The following is a 24,679-nucleotide window of genomic DNA, read 5'->3' as shown; positions in this document are numbered from 1 at the left end:
GCAACCGAACTTGAGACCAGCAGCACAAAATGTCATTAGTTAATGGACACTCTGCAAAGCCCTCGTTTATCTTGCTCATCTGCTAATGCAGATTAGGTAAATCCACTTATTTCCTTGTGGTGCCAACAAATACTCCTCACCCCCACTCTGACTGCAGGCAGCAACTGATCCTCCAGCGACCGCACTGCGCTCCCCCAGACACAGAGGCACAAAGGGGGCCTTCAAACTGCTCCACTTCCGTGGCTGGCACTCAATGAAACAACCAAATGCATTTCTAAAAGCCAAAAGCGAGCCCAAACCGATGCACAGACAGCAGGGTGAGGGAGGCTGTCCCCTCTGAGCTCCAGCCAGGCTCACACAGCACAGAACTCTGAGGCACGTCAGAGAACAAGCTACGTGTGAGCAGGGGGCCAGTGTTGGTTTTACAGCCTGGGTATGTTTAGGGCTGGGCACGGCAGAGATGGTGTGAGCTGTAAGCCTGACAGCACAAGGCATCCAAGTGCAGCTGCACACTCAGAGTTAACACAGACCTGCACCCCGCTCCATCCTCCAGGACACACAGCAGCCTCCCCCCCCGCCTGCCCCAGCGGCTCCACAGCCCACACAGCAGGCACACACAGCCTTTTGGCCACAGGCCACTGGGGCAAGGAATTCCTCTGCCATTTGTTGAATTGGGCACAGCCAAACAGAGCATTCAGCCTAAAAACCCTTTGCACTGAGCTACAGAGAGAGCATTCAGGAGAGAGGGCCAGGCAGTAGAGTTCAGTTTGCCTTCAACAGTTCCATATTGCATTTTTGTGCATTTATTCCAGTTCTGTGGTGGGTGGCAGAGATCAGCCCTGCCCTAAAAACTCTCCTTTTACATTGTGATGGATAATGCTCAGGGCTGAAAGCTACTCCTTGAACAGGAATGCAATTACAATCCTGTTCATTTTCTCTCATTCTTTCAATTTATTCCTTTTTTGTGCCCGCTTTCATCATCACGCTGTCCCTGATTTGTCTTTACCCTTCTGTTTTCCATCGTCCATCTTAGAGATTCACAAAGTGACAGAAGGGATCCACCACTGGTATTAACAAACCATACCAGACTGTATCAGGCTGTACAAACTAGCTGGATTTTTTTCTCCCTTAAATCTGTTTTTGTCATCTCCAGCCCTCAAAGCCTTTACCCTTCACAGACTGAGATTTTCCACAGGCAAAGGACACCACTCTGATCCAGAACCATGAGCACATCCAGCAGGAAAGAAGCCTGTTTTTCCATTGTCGATGGCCAGGGTTTTGGGGAAGGAACTCTGGGAAACAGCATTTCCCTTTTACAGCAATACAGAGAACATGTCAAAAGCACATCACTTCTTGAAACCCAAACCCAGAAAACACTCAAAAGGCAGCCCTTTGGAGGTGCTTGGAACCCAGAGCACACAAATTCCTGTGAGTCACAAACACACTCGTTTGCTGCTTTCTTACAAAGCAGAGCTGCATTGCCAACAGCCAGAGAGAAGAATGTGTTTGTGAGATTCAGGGTTTGCCCCTACTAATAATTCAGCTTTTGATTTATTCTAAGTTTTTAATTTGGTGGCTACACTTCCCACATGTTCAAGGCTTTTTTGTTTGATCACTTACTTCAAGTAAGACAAAGCTTTTCTCTATAATTTAGAGCTTTGATTGTTCTGGAGTGGATTATTCACAAGAGATAGTAACAGATTAATACTAAGAGCATTAGAAATAGGTTAAACAGTCCCAGACATGGTTACTTGACTGTTAAATACTCTGTTCCTTAGACAGAAATACTCCATGGCTGCAGATGTCCAGTTTAAAGTGTCATTCACTCAGATCTGTACAACAGTCACCCAGAAGACTCTAAACAGGCCCTGCTGTAACTTGCCTCTTGTCACAGGACACACGAGCCAAGAGCAGTAGGGGATGCAGAGCTTCAAATCCCTGCAGGGATGGGTGTTTATGATCCCATTTTCTGGATAGGATTAGGGAATCCCCACAATCCTCTGAGCTAGAACAAAACAAGACACCAGGTTGTAAATAAGTTTTACTAAAAATATTTGACAAGGTATTGCAAAGTTTTTTTACAACAGCTGCTGAAATATCCAGCATTTAAGCAATCCATCCAGGCACAGTTACAAACCACAAAAAGGGCAGCAGATTTTAGACACTGTATGTGTCACAGAAAGAACCAAATCTACTTCAAAGTCACTCATAAGATCTGTCATCCAAGTACCTCTGAACAGGTTCTAGGCTATTCTGACCAACTAAGCAGGCGTAACCAAGTTAATTCTGGACTCAGCTCATCAAAAACCAGCATGACAAGGATGTGTACACTTACAGTCAGGATAGAGCAGGGAGGGTGGCAGGAACACCATCAGCTTTCCCCCGGGATTTCAGAGGCCGGTGGGTGTGTGGTTCTATCTGTAAGAGGCACCACTGCACAGACCCTTTTACAAACTGAAGGGACTGATGACAGTTGTAGATGCAGAGACAAGATCTTTGTCAGCACTGGAGTGCCACTCATTCTACTGGATAAACCAAAATGACGGGTTTCCTTTGCAGAACACACTGTAATTCCATCAGTTTACTCTGAACATCCAAAGGACTTCCAGAGCTAAAAGCCATTGCTACCAGAACAAGGAACCTGCTGGTTTTGGGTGGGTTACAGCCAAGCAGGCCGTGCTGGTGCAGTGTTACAGTCCCAGCAGTGTCTTTGCCTCCTCACTCTGTGCCAGGAGGGTCTCACTGGCGTATTTCTGGAGCAGCTCCATCTTCTTCCTCCGCACAAGGGCTTCCTCAATCTGCAGAGAGAGAAACAGCACAGCATTCAGCTGAACTGGGATGCTGACACCCAGGATGCTCAGCTACAGACAGGAGGAAGGAACACACAGGAAACAGCCTGGGAAAGGCCTGTGTACTACTGGAAAAGTAGTGGAACTATGATGAGTCAGGAGTATCCTTTTTAATGCTCAGATGAAGCTCCTGGAAGTCAAAAGAAGCAGTAAAACAGATGCCTGTTTCTGATCTGTGCTCCTAGCCTTGTAATCAGGGTGTTAGCTGCCATTCCATTTTGGTCTGTTCCAAATGATTCCCTCAGATACAGCTGCAAGAGATGCAGAACTCGTGTGTCTGTGCCACAGGAGTCCACACCTCTGAACTAACACTTTGTGAGTGTGCCCTTCCCATCAGCAGGGCCAGGACCTCTGCCCTGCACTTTGCCTGGAGTGCCAGTGACACCTGATCCTCTGAGAAGCACCTGCTTTAAAGGTCCACTAAAAACAACCTGCACGACTTGCTTTAGTCTCAGTAATGCTTTGATATTTGTCCAAACTGCACACAGCATCTCTCCAAAGAAGTGCTGTGAACCTTGATTTTTAGTAATTCAGAATCTAGGAGGCATGATCCTGTAGGGCATGAGGTATGGAGTGATTTGCCACTAAAAAAGAGAAACAGCTACATAACTCCAGAACCTTTTTACCTGGGCTGTGCTTCAAACAACCTGTCTGTGAAGGTAATAAATATCCTAGAGCAGTTTCAAAATATAACAGTCAATTCAAGGTCATGCCACCAAAATAATTTTAGAAAACTTCCGAGAACAAAGCCTGCAATTAAGAAATCATCCCATTACATTTTAAAAAAAGCAGACCATCAGCAGAAAGGCACAGTGAAGATATAGCAGGCAATCTGGTTATTGATCATAGCCCCACAACGCTTTCCAATTTATGGAATATTGATGAAGGTTTTGGAAATTCTCAGGTGAAAAGTGTTATAGCAACGTACCACAACACAACCACAGTATTTGCAAGAGAAATAAACAGCTGCAGACAAATAACCAATTTAGGGCACTATTACTGAAGTGAAGATCTGCCTTGCAAAAGCCAGTGTGCATCTCTGCAACCCAATTTTGTTATGTCTTACCTCCTGCTGAGTTGGCACAGGAACATGTGCAATGAATTTCTGTTGGCCTTCTTCTCCTTCTCTTTCCTTGGCACCTTCCTCATCAGACTAAAAGGTGAACAAATTAAGGCACATCAAGTTTATTTTCTATAGAGGTCATTAAAAAAAACCCTTTTTACTTGCTTTGTCAGAAGGAAGCAGATAGAGCACGATCAACACTACAAACACAGGAAGCAGGTGAAGAGGTCTGAACACCAAAGGAATATGACAAGGATCACATCCAGATCCTGCTCCCTGACATTTTCACAATTACTGCTTCCACTGTTCATATGGCCTTTGCTCTGCTGGATGTAAAGCTCTATTTCCTCCTCTTCCATATCTCAGGTTGCCACAGCAAAGCTATAAACAGGAGAGGAGCCAGCTAACCAAGAAGAAAGCAAGTGCTTTAAAAATATAGGTACCATTTCCTTGTCAGCTCTGAACTGCTTTGTCTCACACCTGAGAGCTCATGAATCAGGAGACAATAGGTTTTGCTAAGCAGTGGGACATGAACAGCATAAGTAGCTTTGGGGACAGGATACTGATGCAGGCTGGACCTACAAGCACAGCTGACCACAGCACCTTGACAAACAGAATTCCAGGCAGTGCCAGTTAAATCACAGCCAGGGCTCAGCAGCTGGTTCTCACTTGAATGAAAGGTCTTCCCCAGGTGCCAACCCTCAGTGCTCTCCAAACTTGGGCCAAGTGTACTCACTGCTGAGCAGGGCCAGTGGTGCAGTTGGTCAGTGCAGAGAAGGGCAGGGCACAGCACACAGGCTCTCAGCACAGTAACACCACATCCAAGAAGGCAGCAGAGAAGGTACATGAAATGTCACTTCACCTTGGCCATCACTTACCTCATCTTCATTGACAGCATAGATATTTTCTTCCTCCTCCTCCTCACCTCTTGCAAGTCGCGCTTCCCTCTCCATTTTCCATTTTTCCACTGCTTCTGCTATAACTGGTTAGCAAAGGACAATGGCAAGTGTATCTGAGAGCCAGTCCAAGCAGCATGGGCTGATTCCCAAAGCCTTTTTTAAGTGGACTTAAAACTTCTTGCCTAAATCCTCCATATCAGTAACACACATTTACTGTAGAACCTCAGTGTACCATCTATAAAACACAACAGTGTATCTGAGCAAAACCCACCATGGCACTGCCAAACTCGCCAATGCCTCAGTTTGGGTGCATTTTGGGCTCTGTATGTCATGGATAAACACCAACCTACTTTCTGAACTGAGGAACAGGGTCACATGGCCAGGCTCAGTGGCTGTGACAGCTCTGAAGTGTGTCAGCAGCTCTAGGGATGCTGATGTTGTTAATTAAACATGATTATGCTCCTTACAGCGACACACACGCTTTTTTATCTCAGAGTGTATTTCTCTTACATTGCAGCACTATCCCAGTTCTGTACCTCACTGCTAGCTGGAAGCTGTCAGGCTGCTGCACCTCCACTCCAGCAGTGCTAGTAAGGGCCAAAAGAAGTTGTTTTTTCAATACTTTGTTTCATAAAAACTTCACTTCACTTACCAAGGTAAAAACCACAAGAGCCCAGCCACGCAGTGACCCAGAGAGACCCCAGGTCTTGTGCACTGACTGTAGGCACGTGGGTAAATTGTATTTACTGAGAAAAATAGATTTCAAAGGAGAAAATATTCACCAATGTGTTGAAGTTCTAATACAGATGACATGGATAAATTAACACAGGCCACCTAGACTTCAGGGTTTCCAGAAGGCCTCTCTAATCTCCCAAAAAACCAAACAGCTACGTTTATGGATAAATAAATAATGAGGTGAGACAGGAAACACAAGGGAGGGAAATAACTGCTGGAGTCCCACAGATCTCATTGCTGCAACCTACTCTTTTTTGCAGTCTTAAGCCTGAAAAAAGTAGGGAAAAAAGGAAATTTTCCTTCACTACTGAAGGACTTGCTGACAATATTAAATCATTACCAGTAGTAAAGATGGAAGTCAACACACCTCCAACCTGAAATGCCTGACACAGTGACCTGGATACCTGTGTGACAGACCAACTCAGCCTGTGGATACCTATGTGACAACATGCACAGGGACAAAGAAAGGTACCTTGACTTCAGGGTCCACCACCCCCTCCTTGGGCTGCAGAACCCCACCCACCTTTCTTCTCGTGCTCCTGCTCCAGAGGCTCCAGGATGCCGTCGTCCTCGTCCCTGTAGCCGTAGTACTCAGCATCGATGTCCTTCATGAGCTCAGCCCGAGTTTTCCGTGGGGGTGGGAGGGCTGCAGGAACACCCTGTCACTCACCAGCTCCATCCCCATCACTGTGCACTCCCAGTTCCCATCACACCTCCCAGCACGACCCAGCCTTGGGCACACTGGCATTTCCCCATCCCACACACCAGTTCCAACACACCACCCAGTGCTTCCCCCAGGCCAGGGGGTACTTCCCAGAACTCCTCTTTGCAGATGGCAAGAAGGACCTGGTTCAGAAGCTGCCTCACTTTCAGGCCCAAGCAACTGCCACTCATTCTCTGACAAATCAATAGCTTTATCCCTCACATCTAGTTTTTCCTGTTATGAAAGCTGATTCCTGCTCCCAAACTTGTGTTCAACCCAGCTTCCCCTTTTCCTTCTTTTTTAACCTCTGAGCTCTCCGTGCTATTTGGAAGTTCCTGTTATGCTGGAAAGGTTCTATAGGACCTCAGTCCTTATCACTTGGAACTCCCAGCAGAAACCCGTTTACTCTTTCCTAGGTTCCTTTACTTGCAAACAGCCAAAGGTGTTCTTTGCCCAAAAAACCACCATTCAACTACTTGTGCTCAGAGTTTCATTCCTCTGACCTAACACACAGCCCAGAAATGCTGTTCCCAGCACTCCCCACAAACCACAGCAACGTTTGACTCGAGGCACCCTCCAAGTCCTGTCTGGGAGGAGTTGCTCTTTACTTACGCTCCTTTTCAAAGAGCTCTCGAACTCCTGGTAAATCCTTTGCAGCTCCAAAATATTTGTAGCCCCTGTTCCCTGGAACTTCCTTCCCTTCATGATCCAACATTTTCGGTCCAATCCGCTGGAAAACAAACAAGAGTTTAAAATTTTCTTCTAACAACAACCAAGCACTTTCAGGGGCTGCATAAAGATCCTCTCTGACAAACACTGGCCAAGGCACACAAGGTTAACCAAATGTTGCACAGATTTTTAGCAGCAGTCACTTCAGTTGTAAGCAGAACAACCAAGCAGTACAACACACTGTACACTCACAGCATAGTCAGGGCCTCCCAGCTCCTTTATTCTGTATTCCCAGTGTCCTTTCTCCCTCAGAAGTTTGTTTATTTCATCATTCAGGTCCCGAATTCTGAATTCACCCAAACCAGCTGTTAGAGAGAAAAAAGCCAGTAAATTAGGCAGCTCACTAGAAGCACCAAAGCAATGTCAGAATTTATGCAATGGAATCAACATAATTCACATGAGATATGATTTTTACTGAAATGGCTTAGGACTGGAGACTCAAAAAGATAAAACATTATCAGGAAAATCTTACCATTCTGAATCTGTGCCACTTTCTTGGAAATCTCCCCAATGATCTAGTCAAATAAGAAGACAGAAATTAATCTCTGAGGAAAACCTATCTTCAGTGGAGAACATAGAGCCAGATTGAGAGGTGCATGACAATAGGACAAGTAGCAACAAAACACAAGTTGAAACTGTTAAAATTCTGAATAAATTCAATTAAGAAGGTAATCAAACACTGGAACAGTGGCCCCAAGAAGCTGTGGAATATAAAATCCTTGAAGATATTTAAGTCCCACTGGACCTCAGTTGGACATGGCCCTGGGGCAACTTAACCTGCTTTGAACAAGGTAGTGAACTGTCTGATCTTCCCATCTAAATCACTCTGTGATTAACTGTCAGTGTACTGAGGAAAATGAGAAGACTTGTAAGCAGGCTGCTGAAATGGAAGTGCCCAAGTTCCACCTCCCAGAGAAGCAGGAAGCCCCCAGGCTGCCATTACCTGTCGCCTCCACTTCTCAGCCTTGGGCAGCTCATTGCACTCGGACGCCAGGAAAGGTCTGCGCTCCTGTGACAGACACACAGCAGGGTTAGCCAGGAGCACACAGCCCTGCCTGCCACACAGCCCTGCCTGCCACACAGCCCTGCCTGCCACACCAGGACCCACACAGCCCTGCCTGTCACACAGCCCTGCCTGTCACACAGGACCCACACAGCCCTGCCTGCCACACAGCCCTGCCTGTCACACAAGGACCCACACAGCCCTGCCTGCCACACAGCCCTGCCTGTCACACCAGGACCCACACAGCCCTGCCTGCCACACAGCCCTGCCTGCCACACAGCCCTGCCTGTCACACCAGGACCCACACAGCCCTGCCTGCCACACAGCCCTGCCTGCTACACAGCCCTGCCTGTCACACCAGGACCCACACAGCCCTGCCTGCCACACAGCCCTGCCTGCCACACCGCCCTGCCTGCCACACAGCCCTGCCTGCCACACAGCCCTGCCTGCCACACAGCCCTGCCTGCCACACAGCCCTGCCTGCCACACAGCCCTGCCTGCCACACAGCCCTGCCTGCCACACAGCCTGCCTGCCACAGCCTGCCTGCCACAGCCTGCCTGCCACAGCCTCTGCCTGCTCACACAGCCCTGCCTGCCACAGCCCAGCCTGCACACCTGCCTGCCACACAGCCCTGCCTGTCACACAGGACCCACAGCCCTGCCTGCCACACAGCCCTGCCTGCCACACAGCCCTGCCTGCCACACAGCCCTGCCTGCCACACAGCCCTGCCTGCCACACAGCCCTGCCTGTCACACCAGCTCAGCCCAGACACCCCACCAAGCCCCTGCGCCTTCTGCTCCCACTGCTTCTCAGCAAGTGGAAAACAACAATGGTTCACAGCCCTGCCAAACTGAACTATCACAGAATATAAAAAGCTACTTAAACACACTCTATCCAAACCAAAATCTATCACCTGTTTTTGCAAAACACCCCACAGTCCTCTCCAACACAAAGAACATTCCATTTTGGACAGTTTCACCATTTTCAGCACACTAACAGCTCAACAAAATCCACTGTCTTCCAAGAAGAGGTTCAGTTTAAGCCTGTCCTTCTCAATTGCTACTACCTAAATAATCTGTTCTTTTCCAAGATGATTTTGTTTTGTATTCCAATAGTTCATCTTACTCTGGGACCCTGTGTGTGCAGTTATTTTGTCCCTTTCCCCACAGCACTTTCACACCTCTACCTTTTATCTATCTAAAAAGCCTTTCTCTACATAACATATCAGAAACTCTATTCCATCTTTCTCTCTGCCTGTTGTTCATGGAATCTTTACCACTACGGTTTCTCCAAACTGTCATTTTTCACTTTCCTGCTTCATATTGCTCACTTACAAACCTCTCCAAAAAGTTTACTGAGAACACTCTGATCCTCACATAAATATTCTTGCACTTTGAGTTCTGATTTGGTGAAATGTGTTCAGGAAAATCCAGAGATACTTGGGAATCAGGTTCTGTGCAATGCTATTTCTTTTGTTATAGTGGTGGGGTTTTTTTAAACTACAAAGTCCATTTTTTTATCAATCTGACAGCAATAAAAACAAATCCCCATGACAGTGAAGCCCATCATGACCAGCAGCACAGCTGTGACGTGCTGGGTTAACAACATCCCAACACCGCCTCATGGGAGTCTGGAGCTCAGGGACCTTGAAGGCCTCTGCTTTGTGGTTGCCCTTTTGTCAGAACATCCCCAACAGATGAGATGATGAGAAGGATTTCTCTGCTTCTGGGAGGAAATCCAAACCAGCCTTGTGATTACTGTCAGTGTTGGTGCATCCATTTGCCTGGCCCCTAACCCAGACACAGCTCTGTCCAGGGCCTGCATTCCCCTCTGAGCAGAGCTAACAAACCTTCAGAGCTTTCCCATCCTACCTTCACTTTTCCTTCCTCGAGCTGGGCTTGCCGAAACCTCGCCAAGGCCGTCCTGAAGGGGAGAAAGGAAGCAGATTTACTTTTACAAACCCACATTCCAACAGGAACATGCTCTGAATGCTTATTATGGACTTCATTACAGACCACAGAAAACAAAGGCTTGAACACATTCACTGACCACCTCTGGCTCTCAACAGCAGAAACCACCAGCAGTTCATGTCTTAGAAAAACATAAATCCCAATTATTCTTTCTGTTCAACATATGCCATGATATTGGGCATTAGCAGCAAAAGGACATGAACAGTTAGAAACAGAAGCATTAAGTTTAGGGGATCTTAGCAGGGATGCCTCAAAAAGCAAACAAAAATCGCAGTGGGAAAAAGCTCCATGCAGTAAAGCAGCAGTTGGTAACCCAGTCCATCAGCAGAACCAAAATATTCCCAGTCTCTCAGAGCTGAGTAGAGACTACACACGCTCCATTTTCCAGCAGTTTGATTTATTAGACACTTAATAGTTATGTTAAAAAGCACAGAACAGTTGAGCACATTCAGTACCAGCACACCTACACCCAAGCCAGCCACCCAGGCCTTATCTGCTGCTAAGAGCCCTTTCCAGAATTAAAAACCTGGAAACTTTTCATCCCAGTCCAATGAAGAGGTACTGGATGGGATCACTAACAGCACCTCCTGAGGTACTAAACAGCTGTGGGCTCTGCAGCCCTCACTGAGTTACTGTTACAAGCTCAGAAAGTATTTTAGGAAAAAGAACAAAGAGGAGACAAATATACCAAAGAGCCTCTAATGCAGATGTTTTAGATGTGTGGGCTCCAACCCTTTTCAAAAACTCCTTGGGAAAGCCAGCACAAAAATAAATTTGTTAAAAATCACTGGTTTAGCCCAAGCCACTCCCAAGCAGGAATTATCCTTAAAGCAATGCTGACAGATTCCTATCTGGTCTGGCATCTCTGTTCCAAAACTGAGACTGCCCAAAGGCATAAGGGGCCCTTGGAACATATTGCAGTGTACTCATCCCCCAGCCCCACTGCAGTGTCTGTCCTGCACAGAACCACCCAGCACAGCTCTGAGGGCTCCACAGCCCTGCTCTCCCCAGTGCCTCTGGAGCAGCATAGGTGCAGCTAAGCACCCACAAGCATCAATAAACTTGTGGTGCTTTAACACAGGCTGAGCAGCGAGTCCCACGGGGGCAGCGTGGCTCTGTCTGAACCAGGTGCAGCCACGGCCAGAGCGGTGAGAGCAGGTGCAGCCGGGGCTCACAGGAGCTCGCACACAGTCCGGCCGTGCCGCCACACTCACATGGCCTTCTCCGCGTTCCGCGCCTGCAACACAAACAACAAACGGGCGTCGGTCACGGCCGGGCCCGCTCTGAGCGCCGGCAGGGCCGGAGGGACCCGGGCCCGCCGCGACCCCCTCAACGGGGAAAGGCACCGGGGGCAGAGGGGGCCCCTCAGCCCAGCCCTGCACTCCCCATGGCCCTCAGTCCCTCATTCCCCATGGTCCCTCACCCCGCATTCCCCATATCCCCACACTCCCCATGGTCCCTCACCCCACACTCACCATGGTCCCTCACCCCACACTCCCCATGGTCCCTCACCCCACACTCACCATGGTCCCTCACTCCTCACCCCCACCACTCCCCATGGTCCTCCTTCACCCCACACTCCCTGTGGTCCCTCGCCCCACACTCACCATGGTCCCTCACCCCACACTCCCCATGGTCCCTCACTCCCCTCACCCACACTCACCATGGTCCCTCACTCCCCTCACCCCACACTCACCATGGTCCCGCAGTTCCTCGCTCCGTCTCTCCCTGCACCGGAAGTGCCGCCGTGCCCCGGATCTGCTCCCGCGCGGCCCCGCCCCCCGCACTGCGCCTGCGCGGCCCTCCCGCCGCGCTAGGGGTTAGAGGCGCGCGCCTCTCACCGCGCGTGCGCAGGGCACGGCGCGGGCAGCGCGCGCTCATGGCGGGAACGGGAATGGGGAAAGATGGAACAGACCCCAAACATCACCCAGGGAATGGGCGAGATGGAACAGACCCCAAACATCACCCAGGGAATGGGCAGAGATGGAACAGACCCCAAACATCACCCAGGGAATGGGCAGAGATGGAACAGACCCCAAACATCACCCAGGGAATGGGGGAGATGGAACAGACCCCAAACATCACCCAGGGAATGGGGAAAGATGGAACGGACCCCAAACATCACCCAGGGAATGGGGGGAGATGGAACAGACCCCAAACATCACCCAGGGAATGGGGGGAGATGGAACAGACCCCAAACATCACCCAGGGAATGGGCGGAGATGGAACAGATCCCAAACATCACCCAGGGAATGGGCAGAGATGGAACAGACCCCAAACATCACCCAGGGAATGGGCAGAGATGGAACAGATCCCAAACATCACCCAGGGAATGGGCAGAGATGGAACAGACCCCAAACATCACCCCAGCGCACGGACCCCTCCCACAGACCGGGCTGCTCCAAGCCCCGTCCAACCTGGCCTTGGACACTCCCAGGGATCCAGGGGCAGCCGCAGCTCCTCTGGGCACCCTGTGCCAGGGCCTGCCCACCCTCCCAGGGAGGAATTCCTTCCTAACATCGAACCTTAACTTCCCCTTCCACAGTTCGAAGCCGTTCCTGTTGGCTGTCACCACAGTTCCCGATGGACAGTCTCTCCCTGGTTCCCAGGAGCCCCTTCAGACATGGGAGGGGGCTCTGAGGTCTCCACACACCCCTCTCCCCTCCAGGCTGAGCAGCCCCAGCTCTCCCAGGCTGTCCCCACAGTCCTCTGATTAACTTGGTGGCCTCCTCTGCACCTTGCCCCATCAGTGTCCTCCTGCCGGGGACCCCAGGACTGTTCCCAGTGCTCCAGGGGGTCTCACAAGAGCAGAGCAGAGGGGAGAACCCCCTCCCTGGACCTGCTGCCATGTCCCTTTGGATCCAGGACCCCGCTGGCTTTCTGGCCTGCAAGCCCACACTGTGTTAGTGAAAAAAACAAACTCAACATAGAACAAATGAACAATGATGAAAATCAACAAGGTTTGATTTTTCCAAGTCTCCACAATTTACAAAAGTCACAATTTGCTTGTCCATCTCTTGTTCACCTGGGAACAACTGACCCTGGAACAGCAGCACCAGTACTCTCACTGAAGATGACCAGGAAGAAGCATCTCTGTTGGAATCATTTTCTGCTTTTTGAACTTGCATTTCTCAGCTTTCAACTACTGTTTTCTTTGTTAAAAAAATTCTTACAGGAAAGCACTTTTTTAGCTACATGTCCCAGACTCTTCAGGTCTTTGTCATCAGAGCTTCAAGCTGTATTACTGTTTAACCAAGATGTACGTAAAGACTCATTAATTTATATTAACCCACCAAGCTAAACATGCCTTTGCTGGGCCATCTGCACCACCCCAAGATAACCCACACATTTCAAGTGTGGATTTTAGGAGGGGCTTAGCAACCATGAGTAGGATTCAAGGATACATTCACGCTCGGACAGCAGCTACTGAGAGAAAAACAAAGAAGAAACTTCCTACACCTTTATGTCACACTGAGCAGGCAGGAGCAAGCACTTGGGATTCTCTTCTGCTTGGGCCAAGCAGTGCCACAACACTCCCCATTTGAGAGCTTCAGATCAAGGCAGTTCTGCCAACTCTGTGCCCTTCTGCTCTGCAGCACCAACCCAGCCCCCTTACACCTTACCTTCTCACCATCTTCTCCCTGAACTACAGCTGTTTTTCACAGGTTTTGAAAATCAAACCTAGGATGAAACTTCAAGATCTTCATAAATCTTTTATTTAATTAAACATTAAGGAACTCTGAATTGCCAAGGCAGCCCTTCACAAAACCACCACAACCTGGCCAGAGTTCACCTGCCACGACACAGCACTGTGACCATCAGTTTTCTCAGACACACATATTTTAGGTATCAGATTTCCTGACACACCTCAAGATTACCAAGTAGGGTATCCATTTTATAGGTTCCAGCACTCCCAGGTAAGTCTCCTCACTGGGATCTTTTAGTTCAGCAAATGAGAAGTCCTCAGCCCTTCTGCAAAGCCTCACTCTGTGCCAGTGTGCTGAAAGCTCCCAGCTCAAGTTGTTCCTGAAGATGACAACCTTCAGGACCACCACTGAATGGCTGTGACACTGTGAACAGCCTCGCTTCCCAAATTAACAAAACGTTAACCTGATATGAACTGGGTAAATGCAGCACAGCTGTAGGAGACGAGTGACAGTGCCAGTTCAGCTCTGCTCCAGCAGAGCTGCAGACTGACAGCTCGGTACTTCTCTCCAGACCAACCTCACAACCCATCTTCCACCACTACAGCACACTCTCCCTGATCCCAACTGCACAGATCCCACAGGATGTGCCAGAGCTTGGGGGCACACAGTGGCTCAGAGACACTGCCAAGCCAGATCTTACAGCAGCTGTTGGACACCCCTTCCCCAGTCCTGCCTTACAGATGGGCCAACAACTCCTGCACAACCAGCTTTGCTCCTGCAGGGAGGGGATGTGAAGGTACAGAGTCAGCTCCCTTTCCATCCATGGAACTGTTCAGTGATCAGCACAGCACACCCAGCCACAGACACAGCCACTGCAGAGGCTTTAAGGGACAGTTCCCATTGCAGTGACAGCAGTGCAGGCTCAGGTACTGCCAACAGAACCAACTGCTCCAGGCCCACCTCCCAGAGCCCACAGCTCACTCCCATGGCCATCTGCACACCACACATTTCCAGCTGGATGGGAACTGAACATATGACAGGACAAAAGAAAAGTCCAAACTGAACCTCCACATACCCCTTTTTAATATGTTATTTTGCACTGTGTACAGGAAAACCAAAAATAAACAAAAGGAACTTTAGCCAAACTCCCCTTCCTCCTCCAGCTTTATTGATAGTTTAAAATTACATTTTCTATGTTCTAGGACTTCAATTGCTCTTACCATCTTACTTTAAAAACTGATTACAAGCAAATGAAACTCAGTTGTCTAAGTGATATAGTATACAAAAATAACATCTTGATTTCTGTGAAAATGCATTTATTTGCAACTCCTGAATAGCTCCAAATTGTATATGCTATGAGCACTGATGTCTGGGTTTCAGATTGACTTTGAGATATTTATTCAAAAGCTTCCCATTACGTTCTGTATCTCCAACATGAACATTCACTGACTGAATTACTGTTACTTTTAAGATTGATTTCAGATTTCTCTCTCTCTCTCATGGCCATTAACAGGCATGTGCATCTTGTTTGTTTACTCCCACTCAGCTATATGCTCTAGGTAGGGCCTGATGCAGATATCACTTGGTGTTAACAGCTACTGAGGTCAGACAATCCAAGGCCATTGTAATAAAATAAAAGTTATGAGGAAGTTTAGACACTTCCAGAATTTCTTTCCTCCTGCATAGGATCACTTCCCTGTAACCCAGAGAGGGTTTTTGCTGGTCTGACTCAACTCTTCCCACTCATCAATCCCTATTCACCAGTGGCACGGAAAGGGGGTTCTTTAACAAAGCATTATACATAACACCTCTACCAAACTAAACATAAACATTTTTGTAGTTAAATGCAGAAAGTTGATTTTTCCACCCCTTTCCTCCTTTTACACGGCAAGTAAAGCTCACTGGCCTGGGAGTAGCCTCTATCTGCCAACCTTTGGCCAGTGAAGAGGATTCAGAGAAAAATAATACAACCATCAATCAGAAAAAGGAGGGGCGACAAAGGAAAATAATTAGGCTGTAGCTTCAATTGTGCATTCCCGTGCAAGGTGCCCTGACTCGCCGCAGCGGTAGCAGTTGACTTCGCTGGTCTTGCTGCAGTTGATGGCTACGTGGCCAGTTTCACCACACCTGCAAAGGAAACAGTTCATCAGAGCCACCCACAAGCAGCAGCCCCACCCTGTCAAGTACATGATCTGCTTCAGTTTCATGCAACGCTAGTTCTGCAGTCTAGACTTCTGTTCCTGTGTCCCAGAATTCTTTGACACGAGGGAATTTTGTCTTAACCACAGCCAGAACTGTTCCCAAATGATCAGCTCACATTAGTCACTGGGTATGCCAAAATCACTGTACATCAAATACAGAAAAATTTGGGTGGTTCGGGTTTTCCCCCCCTCGTTTTTTTAACTGTGGGCTGGGTTTTGCCTTCTCCCAGTGATTCTGCCTGCAGTGTAGCTTTGTTTTGAGAGTTATTAGATTAACTTAAATACACCATGTTCTCTCTCCTTCCTCCACAGAAGGCAATGTTGGTGGAGGTGAAGAATACTGCACTCAGGAACACGCTGTTTCTGGTGTATGCCTGCATTCAAAACCCAGACAGCACTCTGAAGATGGCATTTCAAACCAGTTCAACACCCACTTCTATCCATGTTCCTCTAACCAAGACAACTTAGTGTGCTCCTCCTGGGGCTGGCTGTGCCAGTCAGCTGACCTTTACAGCTGAGCTGTGTTAGCTCTGGGTGACACACTGCACACCCAACCCCAGCAGGTCTGTGCTATGGGCAAGTATCTCCTGGTACCTTCTGCAAAAGGACACGGCCCTTCCTCCTGTACAGCCCAAGAGATTTAACACTGCACTGTGAGGCCATGCAGAGATGTGCACCATGGTATCTGTACTCCCCTTTGCTAACAGGTGTGCAAGTCCCAGCTAACTATTCTAAGAAACTCGCTCCTGGCCAGAGCTGAGGCTGCATTTCAGCCCCAGAAGGCCTCTGTCCCTGGAGGTGCAGTGCAGCTCACCTGTAGCATTTCACTTTGGTGCAGTCTTTCTGAATGTGGCCGAACTCCCCACAGGAGTAGCACTTCTGCTCGTCGGCGTGGTCGCAGTCACGGGCCAGGTGGCCGGGCTTGCCGCAGTTGTAGCAGCACTGCTCCCGCTCCCGCTTGGGCTCCTTGCAGTCCTTCGCAATGTGGCCACTTCTTCCGCAGTTATAGCAGGCTTCCACAGTGGGAAAAACACACCAAACAGACTATAAAACCTTGGTAGCACCAGGGGCAGCATGTTCTGAATGGGGCACAGCCCCAGCCTGCTCCCAGAGAACCCTGCAGCCTTCTCCTCAGCCACTGAGCTCTGCCCGGCACTGCAGAGTCGAATATTTAGTGATACTTACCATCCTCCTGGAGATCACAGTCCTTGGCCAGGTGGCCAGACTCTCCACAGCGGTAACAGATATCCGGCAGAGAGGAGGACATGAACTGGAAGCCTGCTTGAAACGGGTACAGGAAGGGGAAAAAAAGAGGCTCAAGTTCAGAATAATTCTTAAGATTCAATCACTAACACTGTCAGCTGAACTGACAAGTCAGCTTCGCTCTGAGAACCTCTGCCACAGTTCTTCCACGGAGGTACATCTCCCTGGTCCTTATCACCAATCTGCAGGTCTGACAAGGCCAGTTTTACACACTGTCCCCAGCACTCAGCTGGAGACCCTGCTCTACAAACACACACAGCCACAGCCAGCACTCACCTCTGCCACGGCTCCTCATGCCACGGCCACGGCCGATGCCAGACGGGCACTCCCGGGCCCAGTGGCCGCTACGGCCACACTTGAAGCACTCGTTGCTGCTCATGGCTGCAGATCACCTGTCTGAGCAAGAAGAACATTTTAAAACACCTTCTCCTCCCCCAGCCAAAGGCCACACTGAAATGACAGACTCAGAGGTTTCCCACCCCCAGCAAAGCAATGCAAACCCAACAGACTCATGGCTAACTCAACACTTCTCTGCAGTATCTGATCATGACTACTGAAGCTGCTGTGAAACTACTTTGCTTGAAGTAAGGCAACTTAGAACAAAGAAACTGTGCTATGTAACTTTCCCTCTCACTCCCTTTTGTAGCCAACCTTCACTTCAAGAACTTATAAAATACTTGGGGAGAGGGAAAAAGTAAAGCCCTTTAACTACTGTATTACCAGCCTTAATGTTGATCTCTCTTTCAGTAAAACTTTCCTCCTCAACCCTGTGAGTTAAAATCAAAAGCAGCTATTTAACTCTACCAGTTGTTACACCTTCTTTTACAGTCTGCCTAGCAGCTACTACCTTTACTGACTAATCAAGCTTCACTCTAGAAGCTCAGTGTTAAGAATAGGCAGCATTAAAGAACACATCAGCCCAATGTCCTTTACAACCTAACTAACAGTTAGAAAAACAATAATTACAATTTGTAATTAACCTACAGCTCAGGCTGCATATTCCACTCCCAGGTTCACATGAAAGAAAATGTTTTAAGACATCAGGCTTCCCAAAGGACAGCAGACTCTTGCCAGATATGTAAAAGGGCTGACTTGGAAAACATCCTTAGAATGCTCTGGAAGCAACAGACAGACAGGCCTGTCCTACAGCACAACCCCAACCGGCAAATGGAGGCGAGCAGAGCCAGCCTGCACAGCCCACGGAGGCCGTGGGCAGGATGGGGCAAGGCAAACACACAGCCACACCTCCCTCGAGCTGTGGGACACTTGCACAACACTTCCATAGCTACAGCAGAACAGGAAGGCACACATTTAAACTGGAGTGGTTTTTAAAGTATGTTTGAAGTTTAAAGTACACTAGTGTAAAAATATGCATGTCAAGCATTGTTTTGATGAAGTCTCCTGAAGTTTAAACACCTCACAAGCCATCTCCCAATTCATTATTTTAACCCAACAGAAGTACAATTGTTACGTGGTATGTTTAGCAATTTACCTGACCCCTCATCACGATAATCCCCCGTAACCCTACAGTTCATATTCATTACAGAACACTCCTCCTCCCAGACCATCCAGCATCCCAGATTACAGCAGCAGTCGGGGGCAGAGTCTTGACAAAAGTCACTACAGGAGCAGCACAATGACACATGACCTCAAGAAGGAACCAGAATTAGCATCCTGACATTTAGCTCTTAAATGGAGAGCATGTATCTAAACATGAATTTTAGTTACCTCTACCCTAACGTTTACCAAAGTTACTCTGGCTTTTTATCCACTCCTCCCTCAAAACAGATCCTCTCTCCGATGGTCTTCAGCACTCAAGTGATTCTTCCAACCACAGTATATGGCTCTAACTTCCAGCTGGACCAGATGATGATATCTGCCCTTAAAATTAAGTTCTGCAATGAAAGGGTGCAGTAGGATCTCAAACAGATCCAAACAAGACTAAACCAACTGGCTGTCCAAGCACTGAAGAGATACCCCTGATTTTCCAGCTAACCCAGTCTTCTCTGCTCCGTGTCAGTGCCCAAGGGTCCCAAGGGGCTCCTGAGGACAGCCAGCCCAGCACTGCCCGCTGTGGTGGCAGCAGCTGGCACTCACTGGGCCATTGTTTACGCCTGTGTTCATAGCAACCATGTTGACACTGCACAACAGGCAAAACACAGGCAAAGCCAACTGCAAGAGCTGGGCTCAGGCACAATACTTGATGCTGTTTCTAATTTTCAAGAGGGACGAGATGGGGGTCTCTGACATATATACTCTTCACTCACAACTCTTCCGGAAAGTGTTCACGTGAAAACATTATCAAATGGCAACATATGATCTGTTATAGACAGCAAACCAGCATGGCAGCAGCTGCAGCACATCTTAACAGGCATTAACTACCAGACCTCACTCCATGAACCCGAGACTATGGCACAGTGACCCAGCACTGGATCCTGCTGGCAGCTCCCCACAGAACCAGTCAGCTTAAACACATGGCAAGAGAGAAATGCCTAACAGGTGAGCCAGCCCTGCTTCAGATGCACAGGGGAGGAGTTCTGATACCAGGGCCAATGGCAGCCTACCTCCAGGCTGTCCATCTGCCAGTCCGGGGCAGGACCTGCACCAGGGACAGAAGCTCACCACTCACTGCCCTAAGGAGTCTCAAAGTTGTACATCTGCTTCAGAGTTCCTTCCTTTATAACTGCCCCTTCACAAGGAAAACCTGAAGTCTCCTTTTCTCTTTCTCTCAGCAAAATGGCAAAGATTACACCAACTGAGTAAGAAATCTAAAGTCAACAGTCTCTGCAATCATCCTTTGAGACTATTGGAGATTCATTTAGAAACCTTTATCTCCAGAGGCCCCTTTTTCCCCTGAACTCAGAGGTACTGGAAGGTTTCAGCTGCCATACAAGTGTGATTACAAAGCACACTCCTCTATCTTCAGAGATCTTCAGCACATCCAAGTACCCAAGAGTTTGCCTGAGGTTTTTCTTCCCCTGGTATTTCCATGTTTAGTTCTGCATTCTGCCTGTAAAGGCTCTGAACCTCAGCACATGTTCAGTAGCCAGACGTGGCTGCAGCTGACACTGGTTTTCCTTGCCCCACCTTCTAAAAGCCTTCCCCCGGACAGAATTGCCCAGCAGTGTGAACCATAAGGATTCAGTTTCCAGAGGAAGCCAACAGCCACCTTGAAGGAGTAATACCCAGAAAAGGTTGGTTCAGAAGACAAGTCCTTAAATGGACAGCCTCCAAGCACTTTGGACACCATTGCAGCTTCACTTCCAAGAGAAAAAAAATGAGTGCACTAAAAACCACCCAAGTTCAAACGCTCCTCTATTAGTCAATACTCTTCCATTTTGTCATCACAGGCAAGTTTCCAGCAGTTCCTTTTATCTATCAAGGCCACCTTAAGTAAGCCTTCTGCAAGAAAGCTACTTAAGTCTGCTTGGAAACTTTTCAGTCGCAGCTCTCAGTGCTGTGCCCAGCTCAGATGTGTTTCACAAAGCAGCCTGTCCTGTCTGTCCATGTGTCATCGGCCCCACCCCCCTCACATACCAGAGCGAGATTTTTACCTCACCGGGGCAGGAAAAGCAGTAATGGAAAACAAATTACAACTGTGGCCTCATGTACCATTTCTGAGACAGGTCAAATTCTGCAGGATATAGTAAGGCACTGCCTCACAGAATAAGATTGGAAAACTTGTCAAAAACACAGGTCTAATTGTGCTTCTGTACCTTCCCAGAAAGAGAGAAGGCAGTAATTTACCTCAACTCCTGCTACAGAGCTCTGCAACTGCAGTTTGAAGCCACAACGTTATTAAGACTGAATTTTAGACCTTGTTCTCTGTGACGGCCCTACTGCTAAAGAGCAGGGCTGAGAACAGCTCACAGTGCTTTCCTAGGTCAGATCAGAAGCTTCTGAGGGCAAACCAAGCACCAAACTTCAAAGTTTTTTTGTTTCTTGTAGTGATGTAAGAAACCTTTGATACTAGAAGTTCTTTATATCAAACTCTGAAGGGGAAGACTGGGTCTTTCTGGGGCTTCACAGTTAATACAGACTCAAAACCCCTAGAACAGGAGAGGTGCTATTAACCTCCAGGTCTCACACACAAGATTCAGCAGTATCCGTTTTAGCAGCCCACCTAGAGCTTATGATGAATAGAAATGGCACTAAGCTCCACTTCAACACTCCTTATTTTATGGCTTTCAGCCTCGATGCCCTCCAGGGAAGATGTTGTTTTAACGAACAAAAATACAACTGACTTGGGCTCCTCATAGTAAAAAGGAAGCTGAACTTCAACCCCAAGATTAGTGACAATTCTTCTGAATATCAGCAGTTCCTTAGCATTTAACAGCCCTGTACAGCAGGGCTGACTCTTCACTGAGTTTCCCAGGTGCTTCTTTCACCCTGCAAGCACAGCCCGCAGTCAGTATCAGCAGGACTTCACCCTTCAATCAGAGCACAGAGCAGATAAAAGCCACTGCCAGAGCCAGCACATGTCAGAGCCCTTCAGCAAGTCAGGTCTGCCAGAGGCAAACATTGAGAAATCAGCAGCTCCTTTCCAGGCCCTTGGTGACCAACCTACAGCACCACCCCTGACTGGGGCAAGGCAGCCCGAGTATGGCAAACCCCAATGTGACAGGGGGCACAGCTCTGCCTTCCTCAAAGCACTCAACAGCAGAAAGGCCTGCTAACCTAAGAGCTAGCATTTAGGTGCAACACAGAACTCCAAGTACTACTCATTTTAAAGGAGGTTTTATTTCACTAGCAAGGCTAGGAATTCTCGAACACGACTGTCACCAAAGCTGAATTTCCACATCTGTAACCTAAAATCCTGCTACAGCAGAGTTAGTGATGCTCCCACTTTTGTCCTCACTAGGATGAGATACAAAAGTATTTTGACCACCAGACAACATTACCCCAATTCAGAAAGAAATCAGCTTGAAACGTCAGGAGAACCTGCAGAAGCGGAAAGACAAGCCCTCTGCTCCACGTGGGACCCCCCTGCACTGCACAGCCAGGCTGACCCAGCACCGATGAACATTAACTCGAGAGCTGAGGGGCCAGAAGCCAGGACAAAAGGACATCCTGACTTCGATTACACGGGTAATTCTTGCATAGCTCTGTTAACACAAACCAGGAAGAGAAATAAAGTTCATCCAAAAGTGACTCTGCAGCACTTTTTGCCTACCCATATGTGGAGTGGGAGAAACCACATGTACCAAACACGCACATTTTAGCCGTAAAAAATATAATGGAAGATGGTATCTGTACGAACTTTTAAAATTTAAAAAAAGTAAACAACAGGAGCAACGTGTGAAGCTTTTAACATAAAATTCCGCCCAGACTTTAGCAAGATCTGTTTAACAGGCAGGTTAAACCTGTAACACGCGGGGTTGTTGCACAGCCCCAGTGAACTCATTTAGCCTCTTCCCTCGGAGCACAGAGGCAGGATTGCCTCTCCAGGCAAGTCTGCACTGAGGAAGAGAACACGGACTACGCAACCCTAGAGCTGCGTGGAAATGGGATCACAATAGGTGCTTACAGGAAAACAAAACCCGCTATTAAATATGACAATGCTGGGTCCTATATGAGTAACAGCGGTTACTTGAGAACTACGCCCGACAGGAACTCAAATAAAAGGCCGCCCCACAGCCCGCGACGTGCAGATGGCACAGGCTGTTTTTCCTATCCATTTATAGGTCACATTTGGATTTGGAGCAGGCCACCCGTGCCTGTGGTCGGAGCAAACAGTTGCGACACCTCGACCCTGCGTCTCCGGCAGCGCCTCACACGTGGGGAGCCACGTGGTGCGCGGGCCGCGGCCCCACCGACGGGACTTTGGCGGGGACTTAAAACGAAATAAAATTAAATGAAATTAAAAACAGAGAAATACGAACAAACAGTTTAATTCCAGCCCACTCCCCGCAGCCCCCGGTCTTATACGATATCTTTTTCCCCGAACTCGCTGGCTCACGGCCGGGCCGCGCTCCCCCTGTCCAGGCCCGGGCGGCCACGTGCGGCCCTGCCCCCGCCCCGCCGCCCCGCGGGCCGAGCGTGCGGCGGCCCCGGCCGCGCCCGGGCGGAGCGGAGCGGCCCCCCCCGCACCCCGGGCGGCGCAGGCTCCCTGGATGCTCCCGGAACCCAGGCCTGACTCACCCTCCGCCGCCGCCGCCCTCGCCAGTCCCGCGGCCCCCGTCCCCGCCCGTCCCGGCCCGGAATGGCGCCCGCCCGCACTTTCCCGCGCTAGGCCGGAGTACGCCAGCGCCATCACCGCCGCGGCGCGGCGCCCACACCGCCGCCACAACTCCCGCCCCGCGCTCCCGCGGCTCCCCGGCCGCTCCCCCCCCGGGAGGTACCTGCGGTCCGGTTCCCCCCCGCGGCCGCGGCCCCCGCACGCCTCGGCCCCGCTCGCTCCTTCGCTCCGCGCCGCCGGCCCCGCTGCCTGCGCCACACGCGGTGTGCACACGGCCCCACCCGCCGCTCTGCGCACGGCTCGCCGGGGGCGGGGGGGAGCGCCCAGCCAATGGGAGCCCGGCGCTGCTCGGCGCGGCCAATGGGAGAGGGGGTGGGCGGGGGGAGAGTCCCGCGCGCGGGCGGGGGCGGCCATGGCGGCGGTGGGCCGCCTGCCCCCGGCCGGGGTGAGTCACGGCGGGGCAGCGCGTCCGCGCTGCCCCGCCGTGACTCACCCCCGGCCCGGGGGGGGGCGGCGCGGCTTCCCGCACGCACCTAGCGCTGTGCGGGGCGCGGGCAGAGTGGCAGGCCCTATCCGGGCTGAGCGCGGCGGGCAGAGCCGCTGCCCGCCCTCACGGCCCGTGAGGCGCCGCCGCCGCCATCTTGGCGGGGCGCGGGCGCCGCCGGCGCGCAGGAAATGGAGGACGCGGGGGCCGTGAGGGCTCCCCCGGGGGCCCGCAGACACGAGGGGAAGAAAGTTGTTTTGAGCGGCTTTTTAAAATTTACGCTCGGGCCCTGCGTGCCGTACACACGGCTCGGAGGTAGCGTTGCTGCTTAAGTTTAGCGCTCTGAGGGTGTTTACATAAATACTATCCCCTTGTGCCCGGGGACCTTGCGTATGAATTAGTGACCGGTTATTGCCCCGAACGCACTGCTACGTTCGTGGCCGGGCAAGTACAACACACCAGCAGCGTCCAGCATCACTCGTCATCCTTTTGTTCCAAGTCACACCGTTTATGTTTAAAAGTCTAGACCCGCCGAGCCCCGGGCTCAGGAATAAAACGTGGTGCTGATCACGGAGATGCTTTGGACTGACCTTTCCTCAAGCTGTAAATCTAATATTATAGCACTATAGTTAAGTTTCTTTTATTAGACTATGAGTAACAACGTATGTCTTTTCCTCGTGTTAAGTGCAGCTCATTTAAGATGGACTTTATGTGAGTTTATTTGTGTTTTGTGGGCTGTATCTGCATGTCTGTCTGGTATATTTATAATGAGCTGTATTTTCCACAGAGCTAAACCCACCGTGCATCAGCACCGAGGTGTGAAAAGGGGACCTATCTCTGCATATTACTCTAGAATGTCTGACAAACTTTTGCCAGGTCTTGTTCTGGCATTTTTACATTTTACATTGTTTTACAGCACTGTAAAAATACCAGCATCACCAACAAGCTTTGAAC

At 49.6% G+C, this 24,679-nt stretch overlaps 2 protein-coding genes across 6 annotated transcripts; both read right to left on the bottom strand.

Annotated features, from left to right (window-relative positions):
- Nucleotides 1-619: 619 nt before the first annotated feature.
- Nucleotides 620-11,707, bottom strand: ISY1 (ISY1 splicing factor homolog). 2 transcript variants are annotated; one of them, XR_007630392.1, is made up of 12 exons: nt 11,649-11,707; nt 11,167-11,189; nt 9,854-9,905; nt 7,922-7,987; nt 7,451-7,493; nt 7,171-7,283; nt 6,862-6,979; nt 6,070-6,192; nt 4,791-4,894; nt 3,916-4,002; nt 2,336-2,798; nt 620-2,005 (listed from the first exon to the last, which is right to left on the bottom strand). XR_007630392.1 is itself a non-coding variant. In XM_050328299.1 (11 exons), exons 1-11 carry the CDS (start codon nt 11,649-11,651, stop codon nt 2,691-2,693), a joined length of 840 nt encoding a protein of 279 aa, XP_050184256.1. In that variant the 5' UTR covers nt 11,652-11,707; the 3' UTR covers nt 2,014-2,690. The 2 variants fall into 2 exon arrangements, 1 of the variants encoding a protein (XP_050184256.1); XM_050328299.1 differs by lacking the exon at nt 620-2,005 and having other exon boundaries at nt 2,014-2,798.
- A 2,952-nt stretch (nt 11,708-14,659) lies between these two features.
- Nucleotides 14,660-23,528, bottom strand: CNBP (CCHC-type zinc finger nucleic acid binding protein). Of its 4 annotated transcripts, none has more exons than XM_050328303.1 (5): nt 23,405-23,528; nt 17,340-17,459; nt 16,987-17,081; nt 16,615-16,817; nt 14,660-15,726 (listed from the first exon to the last, which is right to left on the bottom strand). In XM_050328303.1, the coding sequence occupies exons 2-5, from the start codon at nt 17,440-17,442 to the stop codon at nt 15,609-15,611; spliced, it is 519 nt and encodes a 172-aa protein (XP_050184260.1). In that variant the 5' UTR covers nt 17,443-17,459; nt 23,405-23,528; the 3' UTR covers nt 14,660-15,608. The 4 variants fall into 4 exon arrangements, with proteins under 4 accessions (XP_050184260.1, XP_050184263.1, XP_050184262.1 ...); XM_050328306.1 differs by having other exon boundaries at nt 16,615-16,813; nt 16,986-17,078; XM_050328305.1 differs by having other exon boundaries at nt 16,987-17,078.
- Nucleotides 23,529-24,679: the final 1,151 nt, after the last annotated feature.

Source organism: Myiozetetes cayanensis, unplaced genomic scaffold (assembly GCF_022539395.1).
Source record: "Myiozetetes cayanensis isolate MyiCay16 unplaced genomic scaffold, myiCay2020 scf39, whole genome shotgun sequence".
Classification (NCBI taxonomy): domain Eukaryota; kingdom Metazoa; phylum Chordata; class Aves; order Passeriformes; family Tyrannidae; genus Myiozetetes; species Myiozetetes cayanensis.
This window is presented reverse-complemented; position numbering and strand designations above follow the sequence as displayed.

Excerpts from the sequence above, each read along its gene's own strand:
- ISY1 (XM_050328299.1), bottom strand. Across the intron at positions 9,906-11,166 it reads CGGAACGCGGAGAAGGCCAT|GACGGCCTTGGCGAGGTTTC; the intron begins GTGAGTGTGGCG and ends TCTCCCCTTCAG. Across the intron at positions 7,494-7,921 it reads CTGAGAAGTGGAGGCGACAG|ATCATTGGGGAGATTTCCAA; the intron begins GTAATGGCAGCC and ends TTATTTGACTAG.
- CNBP (XM_050328303.1), bottom strand. The coding sequence starts at position 17,442 with ATGAGCAGCAACGAGTGCTTCAAGTGTGGCCGTAGCGGCCACTGGGCC. Across the intron at positions 16,818-16,986 it reads ACTGTGATCTCCAGGAGGAT|GAAGCCTGCTATAACTGCGG; the intron begins GGTAAGTATCAC and ends TTTCCCACTGTG. Across the intron at positions 15,727-16,614 it reads ACCAAAGTGAAATGCTACAG|GTGTGGTGAAACTGGCCACG; the intron begins GTGAGCTGCACT and ends TTTCCTTTGCAG.